The sequence below is a fragment of the Narcine bancroftii genome, chromosome 8, assembly GCF_036971445.1.
Source record: "Narcine bancroftii isolate sNarBan1 chromosome 8, sNarBan1.hap1, whole genome shotgun sequence".
In the NCBI taxonomy this organism is placed as follows: domain Eukaryota; kingdom Metazoa; phylum Chordata; class Chondrichthyes; order Torpediniformes; family Narcinidae; genus Narcine; species Narcine bancroftii.
In genome coordinates, this window is record NC_091476.1 from 71,462,755 (window position 1) to 71,474,279 (window position 11,525).

The window sequence follows — 11,525 nt, forward strand, 5'->3', positions numbered from 1 at the left end:
TGTGCTGTGCGTCCAAATTTAAATAAGATGGACAGAAGGAGCAGATCAGGAAGAGATGAGATGCGAAGGGATATAAACACACAAGATTTAGAGAAAGCAGGGTTTAAAAAAAAATTACAGTTAGAGTTGACCTGCACTGTAATAAAACAAACAACAGAACCAAAGAGCATACAATCATTTCTTTATTGTATTACGCTAGCGGGAGTACAATATAACTCATTCTCTGCGCTATGCCCTACTCAGAGTACACAGGATTCTTGTACAATTTATACAACTCTTTAAACAGAAGCCCGTGTGCAATTTTACATATTTCAGTAATATTTTTGCTACTCCTGTCCTTTGCAGTTTCTGTGAAAGCACCACCCAGTAACCTTCCCGACAACATTCCAATATGCCATATGTCTTGTTTCATACTCTCATCCCCACAGGCTCTGCAGCCGTGAGCTTCTTAGTCTGCTAAAGCATTAATTTTCTTGTTCGCCTACTTACTGCAGCAGAAGTCCCATAACATGATGGAATCCACTTTTAGAATTAATGGCTAATATTTAAGATTCCCATTTGCTCACCAAATTAAGAAAAAGTCGTGAACACTAATGGGACAGTGTACATGACCAGAACAATTTTCTTTACTATCCTGTGAACAGCAACAATGTATTTTAATGTACATCATGGACAAAAAATGGAGGGCAGAGTTCAAGGGAAACACCATGAGCAGACTGTGTTTCAGAAAAGATTAAAGTTAGCAATTAAGCGTTCAAACTTTGTTTGAACTGCCTTAAGGAGACCTCATGAAGTCCGGATCAGTAACTGCATCTGCAAAACCATCACAATGAGCTCGGGGGGCCCCCCCAGGGCTGCATGCTGAGTCCACTGTTCACTCTGCTGACCCACAACTGTACAGCTAAACACAGCTCGAATCACTTCATCGTTCGCTGACAACACAACTATGGTGGGCCTGATCAGTAAGAATGACAAGTCAGTGTACAGAGATGAGGTGCAGTAATTAACAGCCAATGACCTGTATCTCAATGTTAAAAAAAACAAAAGGGATGATTGTTGACTTCAGGGCCCAATGGGGGGGGGGAAACCATGCTCCGCTGACCATTGATGGCTCTAGCGTTGAGGTTGTCAAGAGTATCAAGTTCCTTGGAGTGCACTTGGCAGAGAACCTCACAGGGTCCCTTAACATAAGCTCCACAGCCAAGAAAGCCCACCTCGACTTCCTGCGAAGGCTGAGGGAAGTTCATTTCCCTATCCTTGCTACACTCTTCAGAGGATGTTTCGAGAACGTCCTGTGCCACTGCATCACTGCCTGGTTTGGAAGCTGTACCTCCTCAGACCGCAAGACCCTGCAGAGGATGCTGAAGTCAGTGGAAAAGATCATTGGGGGCTCTCTTCCTACCATGAAGGACATCGACAGCACTCGATGCAGGTGAAAGGCAATAAACATTGTAAAGGACTCCTCACATAAACTGTTCTCCCTTTTGCATCCGGTAGGAGGAAGCGTAGCACTCAGGTCTTTAGGTCCAGATTGGGCAAGTTTTTTCTTCCTCCCAAGCCATTGGGCTCCTGAACACCCAGAATATTTGTGGACTGTTACTGTACAAGCCTGATTATTTTAATATGTTTAACTTCAATTCTAACATATTTATGTAAATATGCTCTGTGGTCTTGGAGAAATGCTATCTCGTCTTTACCATGTGAACATGGCATCAGCGATAAATAAAGGTGACTTGAAACTAACTGGCTACTTCAGCTGATGAACAGTTCTTTGCCTCTGGCAGAGACAGCTGCTACAATCAACCCAAGTTATTGTTCACAACTACCATCACAGTACAATTTCAATCTCCTCTTGACCAAACAGATTTCGGGTATCAAATCAACAAAAAAGAGGAATATGGCATTGGCCAATTGCTGCATTTAGTTATCGCCTGTGCAGTTCCTACTTGGTCACTTCGACAGCTGCAATCCAATCTCAACGACATCACAAGGAACATTTGCAGAGATTTCAAGTTGTAATCAACAGGATTCAGACAGTAAATCACGAACACCGCAACTACTTTGTATCCTCCTCCAGATGTAACTGAAGCTAAGGTCTTGCCTGCTCTCTCAGCTGTGTCCTGGAGCTTTAACATATCTCACACCAAACTACTTTAAAATAAATGATCCAATCAGCATGGTGGCTTATGGAACCTTGCTTGTATAACTTAGTTCCCACAATTCCCCCTCACTAAACCAGCGACAGAACTTCAGGCTACTTCATTGTGCAGAATACAGAGAAAGATAAAATAAATACCTCATTCAAATTTCCCTTTAAGCCAAAGCACTTCAAATTTTCCCACATCACATATGGCAAGAGATTCTCTTTTCGAATTTGATGCCCTTCAGAAGAATCAAACGAGACACATTTTTTGCCTCATCCAAAGTCTAGAAACTTCAAAGTTTATTGCCATCTGATTGCCAACCTGACAAATCAGAATTCTCTGGTCCAAAACACAGACACCCAACTAGACATGACTCACACACACACACCTCCCGACACATGCCCTACGATGCACTCCTCACCTTCCACCCGTCCCCACCCAACTCCCCACGCTGCGCTCCCTACCCTCCACACCCACCCTCACATCCCCCACCCCCACCCAGCTTTGTGAATACAAGAATTTTGGATGGTTAGTGTGAGCGGTTCCTTTGGTCATTCACCGTTCTCACTGCCCGGGGTAAGAAGCTGTTCCTCATCCTGATGGTGTTGGCTCTGATCCTCCTGCACCTCTTCCCTGATGAGAGCAGCTGAAAGATGCTGTGTACAAGGTGGAAAGGATTCTCACTGATTTTGCATGCCCACCAGACAATTATCCCAGTAGACCATGTCAATTGTGAGAGTAGGGATACTTCAGTCATCCTCTGTGCCACTCTTTCGTTCCTGTGGATTGACCTCCAATCCATTTCTCTGCAGCAACCATACTGCATTGTGATGCAGACGGCCAGGACATTTTCAATGGAGCTCCTATAGAAGGTTTGCCCGTTTCAGACTTCTTAGGAAATGCAGTTGCTGTTGCGCCTTCCTGACAAGCGAGATGTTGAGTGTCCACGGTAGGTCACGAGTTAAGTGAACTTCAAGGAACTTGGTGCCCTCCACTCTCTCCACTACTGAGTTGTTGAAGGTGGTTGTTCCTAAAGTCCATGACTATCTCCTTCATGTGATCCATGTTGAGACTCAGGTTGTTATTCTCTCAACATGCATGTGATCTTAAACACGAGAAAACAAACTAACAAGTTACTTCAAACATTGTGAACAAATATACTTTCTGAAATTCTGGTCACTGAGTTAAAACCATAGAACATTACAGCACAGAAACAGGCCCTTCTAGTCTACGCCGATCCATTTTTCTGTTCCACTGTCCTGCACCCAGACCATAGCCCTCCATTCCTCTCCCATCCATGTACCACATTCTTCTTAAATGTTAAAATTGAGCCAACATTCACCACTTCAGCTGGCAGTTCCTTCAACACTCCCACAACTCTGTGTGAACAAGTTCCCCCAACTTTTCCCCTCAACCCACATCCTCTGGTTTGTATCTCACCTACACTCAGTGGAAAAAGCCTACCTAATTTACTGTCTATACCCCTTATAATTTTAAATACTTTTATCAAATCACCCCTCATTCTTCTACCCTCCAAGGAAGAAAGTCCAAATCTGTTTCACCTTTCCCTGTAACTCAGTTCATGAAGTCAAGGCAACATCCTAGTAAATCTTCTCTGCAGTCTTTTAATCTTATTGATGTACTTCCTATAGTTAGGTGACCAAAACTGCACACAATGCTCCAATTCTTATTTAAATTTACCATAACATCACAACTCATTGACTCAATACTTTGATTTATGAGGCCAATATGCTAAAAAAAATTCTATTTACAACCCTATCTACCTGTGACACCACTTTCAGTGAATTATGTATCTGTATTCCCAGATCCCACTGTTCTACAGCACTCCTCAGTGCCCAACCATTTACCCTGTACGTCCTTTCTTGGTTGGTCCTTCCATAATGCAACACCTCACACTTGCCTCCATTAAATTCCATCCACCATTTTTCAACCTATTTTTTCCAGCTGGTCCAGATCCCTTCCAAGCTTTGTAAACCTTCCTTGCTACCCACAAAATACACCTCCAAACTTGGTGTCTTCTGGAAACTTAATGATCCAATTGACCACATTAGCATCCACTCCCTTGAGGCACACCACTAGTCACAGGCCTCCAGTCTGAGAAGCAATCTTCCACCACCCCTCTCTGGCTTCTCCTGCTCAGCCAACACCGGGCATCTAACCCTTCCTGACTAATGTGTGGGAGCTCACCAGAGTATACGCGGACAGCATCTGCAGGCTTTCCTTCATCAGTGCTCCCGGGAACCTCCTCGAAAAACCCGATTAATTCGCTTTTTCCTCACGTGGCTTCAGGCGCTCTGCATGAACGTACTTTCTGAAATTCTGATCACCAATTAAAAAACCCACAGAACATTACAGCACAGCAACAGGCCCTTCAGCCCTTCTAGTCTGTGCTGATCCATCTTTCTGTTCCTGCACCCAGTCCACGTACCCATCCAAATTCCTTCTTCTCTCCCGTTGCTGAGCGTCTCCATTAGGGTGTCGTTGCCTTTGTGATAGGACGAACAAATTTATCAAGATTTTTCTTTTAAATATTCATCCTCCCCCCCCCCCCCCTAAAGGGGGACTGGGCAAGACACCATTTCCAACGGGTTATGGGGGGTGGGAACCTTGGGTGGAGATTTTTGGTTCCCTCCCTCCCTCCCGGATGAGTTGGGGGAAGGATTTCAGGGTGACACTTTCACAATGATAACGGGGTCTCGGTAATTCCGTTCCCCTTGACGTTAACCCTCGCCCCCACCCCCTCCGTCAAATAAATAAATAAAAAGCAGCCCGCATTTCTGCCCTTAAACCTCGGGGCCGATAAGATTTAGATATATTTTTAAACCCGTGCATTCTCTTCACCGCCTCACCTTAATAATGTCGCACTCGGTCAGTTTGCCGTACTTCTCAAACAGCTCCTTGATCTCTTCTTTCGTCGCGATACGAGGCAAATTCCCGATAAAGATTTTTACCATCTTTTAAATAGAAGGCGAAGGTCCTAGTGACTGAATTTTGAGAGCCGCCCCCCCACTTTTTTTTTAATGCCCGTTGCGCCACAGTCGCTCCCGGTGCCTTCGCAGAAGATGGCGACCCGACGCACCGGGAAAGAAATCAAACGTTCTGCCCCCAGGCCGCCCTCTCATTGGACCCTGATACCGCCTTCCCCCTCGTCCTGATTCGACCGCTGCACGCCACTCATCAAAGGCAGCCGGGGAGGGGGCGCTACCGCATCGGATTGGCCGGTTCCGCTGCCGCTCGGTGTTCTTCTCCCGCCCCTTTGGACTGGGACCTTTTAAGTTCCTGGCCTCCAGAAAGTCCTCAAGGAGCTGACTGCTGACTGCAGGAAATGTATGCTCCAATGATCATGGGGGGATCAGAGGTGGAGAGGGGAGAGAAATTGTGAGTCACCATCTCGGAGGAGCTTTCATGGACCCTCAGGGGTTTGCGGAGATCTGGTAACCCCGTCAAACTTCTACGGAGGTGTGGTGGAACGTGTGCTGACCAACCACATCATGGTCTGATGCCAGTGCCCTCCGAGTGTGAAGCCCTGCAAGAGGCAGTGAACGCTCCCCATCCATCGAGAACATCGATAGGGAACGTAGATCCACACACCTAGCACGCGTCCTGTTCTCGTTGCTGCATCAGGAAAGAAGTATCGGTGCCACAAGACTTGCACCAGTAGGTTCAGGAACAGCGGTTCCCCCTCCACCATTAGACTCCTCAACCACAAACTCAATCAGAGACTTATTTATGGACTCGTGCACTTTATTGATTTTTCTCTGTATTGCAATGTCAGTTTGTTTACATTTCTTTATCTTTTTTACATGTATGTTGTGCAAATTTTAGCAGAGGTGGGACTTTTCACTTTGGAGCGTAGAAGGATGAGAGGCAAAAATAGGGTGGCCCGCCAGCTGTTTCCAAGGGCAGGATCAGCAAACACCAGAGGACACAGGTACAAAGGGAGGGAAGTTTAGGGGAGACATCAGGGATTAAAAAAAATTTTTTATACAGAGTTGTGGGTGCCTGGAATGCGGTGCAGGGGATGGTGGTGGAAGCTGAAACATTGGAGGCATTTAAGAGACTCTTAGACAGACACATGGATGAAAGAATAACAGAGGATTACGGGGTAGGGAGGGTTTAGTTCTATTTTAAGGAAGGAAATGTATAGGAAAGCACAACATCGAGGGCCAAAGGGCCTGTACTGTGTTGTATTGTTCTAAGTTCTATTGTGCAGTTTTTTTTTTCTCTGCACTTCCAATTAGTGGTAATTCTGCCTGGCTCACAGGAAAAAGCATCTCAGGGTTGTATGTACTGAAGTACTCCGACAATAAATCTGAACCATTACAATTCAGGAAATGAATCTGGCAGCCAAACAGCACACAAAAACAGAACTTCTTATAGAAACCTTTTCACCTTATGTTGGACATAAATGATTTGTCTGATTTTAGACTAATTTGACAGATGTCACTGGCAAAGTTATTTATAGTCCATTCAGATTTATTTTCACAGTATACAACCTTGAGATTCCTTTTTCTTGTGGGTGCAGAATTACCACTAATTGATAGTGCAAAAAATAAACTACACAGCGTAAACATGTAAACTAATAAAAGAACTGTAAACAAACTCTGCAATACAAATAGAACAAAATAAATCAATAAAATGCACAAGACCTTAAATGAGTCTCTGATTGATTTTATTGTTGAGGATTCTGATGGTGGAGGGGTAGCAGCTATTCCTGAACCTGCTGGAACAAGTCTTGTGGCACTTAGACCTCTTTCCTGATGGCAGCAGCGAGATCGGAAGTGTGTGCTGGGAGGTGTGGATCCTCCTGCTGCTCTCCGACGGCACCGTTCCGTTAATGCCTGTGATGTCATGGGCTGTGTCCACTACCTTTTGCAGGGATTTACACTCAAGGGCATTGGCGTTCCCATGCCAGACCATGATGCATGACCATGGTCAGCACACTTTCCACCACACCTCTGTAGAAATTTGCCAGGGTTTCTGGTGTCAAACCTCTGCAAACTCCTGAGGAAGTAGAGGTGCTGACGTGCTTTCTTCACGATGCCACTGGTGTGTTGGGTCCAGGAAAGATCCTCCGAGATAGTGACTCCCAAGAACCTAAATTACACCATAACCATGATGGTTGTGATGAAATCAACATAGTTGGGAGTTTACATTTCATATTTAACCAGCTATTTTGTGCCACAATTATTAATTTAGACCATTTTTAGTTAAATGCAAAGTACATGCTCTTGCTACCTCCGTGAGCATGTCTGATTGTATGCATAACGGGCAAACACACATCCTTCCTGTCCAACTTTTTCTTAAATGTTAAAATTGAGCCCGCATACACCATTTCATCTGGCAGCTCAGCTCATTCCACACTCCCACCACTCTTGGTGTGTAGAAATTCCCCCTAATGCTCCCAATTTCTTATCAATCCATCCACCCAGGGATTGATTTCTTATACAAATAACAGCACCTCTACCAATGTACCTCCTCAGGATAGTAGATCCTATGTAAATGAGGAGGAACTGCTTTTCCCAGAGGGTGGAGAATCTACCCATTGAAACAGTAGAAGTGGCCTCACTAAATATTTTTAAGACTAGGTTGGATATTTACATAGTAGGGCAGAAGGGGTAAAGGCAGGTGGGTGGAGATGAGCCATGATCTCGTTGAATGGCGGAGAAGGCTAGATGGATGACTCCTGCTCCTATTTCTTATTACAGGTAGACCCCGTTTTAATGAATACTCGCTTTATAAAAATTTGCTTTTACAAAGAAACCTGTGTTCACTTTTACCAAAGGATTTGAATGGTTTGACTTTTATGAAAACAGCCTCCAACAGTAGTGAAATGGGTCTTCGCTTTACGCCATTTCGGCTTACGAAAGGTTTCATAGGAAAGCTCTAGCTTCGTAAAGCAGAGTATACCAGTTTACTTTTACCATCCTGGAATGTCAGCCAAGATTAATGTAGGGTTAGTGTAGATTGGAAGTTCATGATCAGTGCAGATTCGGTGGGCAGAAGGGCTTTTTTCTGAGCTGTATTTCTTTTCAAGTCAGACATAAAGCTCTATTTGCTGATTGCCTAAAACAGTTGGGTTTCAGGCTGTCCAGGAGAAATAGGATGCCTTTTCCACCCTAATAATTTACCAGGTGAATGACAGGAATGGATGGGATTAAAATGGTTCAACCTTAGACCCACAGGCAGAGTGTACTGATTTGGCAAAGCAGTCATCCAATCTCCATTACTTTGCCAAACCAGATCTTTCTGCTGTGGCTTTTTACAGAAAGTCCCTGGCAAAGATATCCTCTTCTGCTTGAGTTACTTTAACTGCCAATTGCAGCTTAGCCAGCTGTCCAATCCAATGAACAACTTTTGTCTGTTGGTCTGTACTTCTCCCCTGCCCCTGAATTCAGGCACCTGCCTGCTTTTTACTCATACCTTGAAGGCTTAGTCCCAAAGCATCAGTTTATATCGTTAGCTCCCAAGATTGTTGTGAGATCAGCTGTTCCTCCAACACTTCTGTGATTTAACTACAATCAAAGTAAATGCAGACTTTTGTGTTGCAGTCCAGAGATGTGGTTTATCGATAATAAACCACCCAATGTATTGTTCATGCAAAACAGAGGTCAAGAGGGGTGCCAAAAGGAGAACAAATCTTTTTTTTTGATGGATTAGTTTGCTGTCAAAATGGGAGTCAGAAATCAGTAGTTAGCTCTCTCCAGATATAAAGATATTTGTACAGGAGGCACCAGAAATGAAGCCTCCAAATTTAGTGTAAAAAGCATCATTTCATAAAAATGGAAACCTTTTCATTATTTATTTAACATAAAAAGATCAATAGAAACACTTTGAACCACTTTTGCCATTCAATAAGATTATGGCCTCTACCTTGCCTGTGTCCTGCTGATCTCCTTATCCACAAAACAACTCTTATTCACAAGATGCAGTTCAAAGTCACACAACTTTGTCGTAGAGAGAGAGAGCGGAGAGCACAAAGTCTCTTGGAATTCACTAAACTAGTGACCTATCGTGGACACTCAACATCTCACCACTTGTCAGGAAGGCGCAACAGTGACTGCATTTCCTGAGAAGACTGAAGCAGGCAAGGCTACCAGCCAACATTATATCAACCTTCCACAGGAGCTCTAGCGAGAGTGTCCTGGCCAGCTGCATCACAATGTGGTACGGTGGCTGCAGAGAAATGGATCAGACCTCAATTCACAGGACCAGAAGAGTGGCAGGGAGGATCAACGAAGTCTCCCTCCTCCACCATCGACGTGATCTACTGGGATCATCGTCCAAATTGAGCACGCAAAGCTAGTGAGAACATTTTCCACCCTGCACACAGCACTTTTCAGCTGCTCCCATCAGGGAAGAGATACAGGAGGATCGGAGCCAGCACCATAGGCAATGAAAATGCTGAACGTCCAAAGGAACTGCTCACACTCACTATCAGAGACTCTTATATTCATGAAGCAATGCTTATTTATTTATATTTATGAGTGCTTGTCCTGCATGTGTATTGTTTGCCTGGTTGTGTGTGCTATGTCTGGCTGTATGTCTGGTGTTTGGCACTGAGGACTGGAGATCGCTGTTTCGTCGGGCTGTACTGGAACAACCAGATGACAATAAACTTGACTTGTTTCAGCAGCATCTCAATGGTTTTATTCCCCACAGAAGAATTTAATACACAGCTGAACAAACGATAGTGTTGCAAACCCTTCAATAGAATTCATTCTTGCACAGTTAACTTCTTTTTATTGCAGATATCGCCTCAAACCGTGCAACTTGGCGCCTCACAGTTCGGCGGGCAGCAACCTCCTTTGAAGAAGACCGCAGAGCCCACCTCACTGACAAAAGACAAAGGAGGAAAAACCCAACACCCAACCCCAACCCACCAATTTTCCCCTGCAACCGTGTCTGCCAGTCCCGCATCGGACTTGTCAGCCACAAACGAGCCTGCAGCTGACGTGGACATTTACCCCCTCTATAAATCTTCGTCCGCGAAGCCAAGCCAAAGAAGAAGAAGATTGCAGATTAGATTCAACAATTGAATACACAGAATAATTGCTCACATAATCGATGACAAAGAATTGAATTCTAGGATTAAAGGACGCAATCATTCTGAACTTGCACACTAACACTGATAGGAAGGGTAAATTGTATTAAAATGAATATCTTCCCAAGGATACCATCCTTATTTCAATCGTTACAAATTCCCTTAACAGAGAAATTCTTCAAGGAACTAAAGAGAATAAGAAGGAAATTCTTATGGAAAGGGGGAAAACTGAGGATAGCACTAGATAAATTAACAGAATGGTACAAACAAGGTGGTTTGCAGCTACCAAACTTTAAGAATTATTATAGAGCAGCACAATTAAGATGCCTATCATTTGGAAGAAGATTCACGTAGAAAGGAATAAAACAAATTATCAACTACCAAAATTAATATTGACAGAAGATCAACTAATTCCTTTCACAATAGATGACCTTTCCTTTAGAGAATGGGAGAGAAAAGGGATTAAAAGAATAGATTTCTTTTATAAAATAAGGGAAAAACCAGATTGGACCAAGATAGAGCTAGATAAAATAGGGGAGAAGGTACCAGAACATATACTTTATAAGTGGGATGAAAAACTGGTGCAATATAGAAGTTCACCAGTACTGCACCATCTACTCAACATTTAGAAGAAGATTCACGTAGAAAGGAAAAAAAAACAAATTACCAACTACCAAAATTATTATTCTGAACTTGCACCTCAGAGGCTGAAACAAAACTCCAATGAAAAGCAGCCAGGTCTGACTGATTATCCCTGGCACATGTTCACATTGGACAGCACTAGCCAAACTGGGTGAGCTCAATGCCAATGAGATTACTGTTGGAGCAGCATGGCCAGCAAGAGTGATGAAAGGAACAGAGGCTATTTAAAAACTACCTTTGTCTGCTTAAAGCAACTTTACAAAGGAGGTGTTGAAAGAGAATGGAAGAAATAGTTCTCCTAATTCATGATCTACCCAATATATATATATATATATATATATATATATACTGTTGGATGCTTTTCAGAGGTGGTTTAATTGGAATTGATACAGGTTGTTCTATTTTTATGTGATTATTACGTGCGGTGTGTGTACCGTGGTCTGGTGAAATGGTCTTGTGTCTGGCTGTATACGTCGTCGGATGATGATAAATGTGAACTTAAAGCTTTTCTCACCTGCAAAATTTTACTTTAAAAGTGCTTGTTTTGATAAATGAAGCCTACTGCATTTGCTAATGAATAAGCTATCAAAATGGATCTGTTCACCTCTTCTTTATTCCTCCTTAAATTTGAATTTTAAAAGTACCGCTTGAGATTCTGGAAAATCCGGACTAAC

At 43.4% G+C, this 11,525-nt stretch overlaps 1 protein-coding gene across 5 annotated transcripts in view; it reads right to left on the reverse strand.

Annotated features, from left to right (window-relative positions):
• Positions 1–5,277, reverse strand: part of LOC138740834 (RNA-binding protein 4B-like) — a 48,778-nt gene extending 43,501 nt beyond the window's left edge. For 4 of the 5 annotated variants that reach the window (XM_069894027.1, XM_069894028.1, XM_069894024.1 and 1 more), the window contains exon 1: positions 5,015–5,277. In XM_069894027.1, coding sequence (XP_069750128.1) covers positions 5,015–5,119 — 105 coding nt within the window. In that variant the 5' untranslated portion in view covers positions 5,120–5,277. Of the gene's footprint in view, positions 1–4,593; positions 4,651–5,014 lie in introns of all 5 variants that reach the window. The other variant, XM_069894026.1, reaches the window with a different exon arrangement.
• Between the last annotated feature and the right edge of the window lie 6,248 nt (positions 5,278–11,525).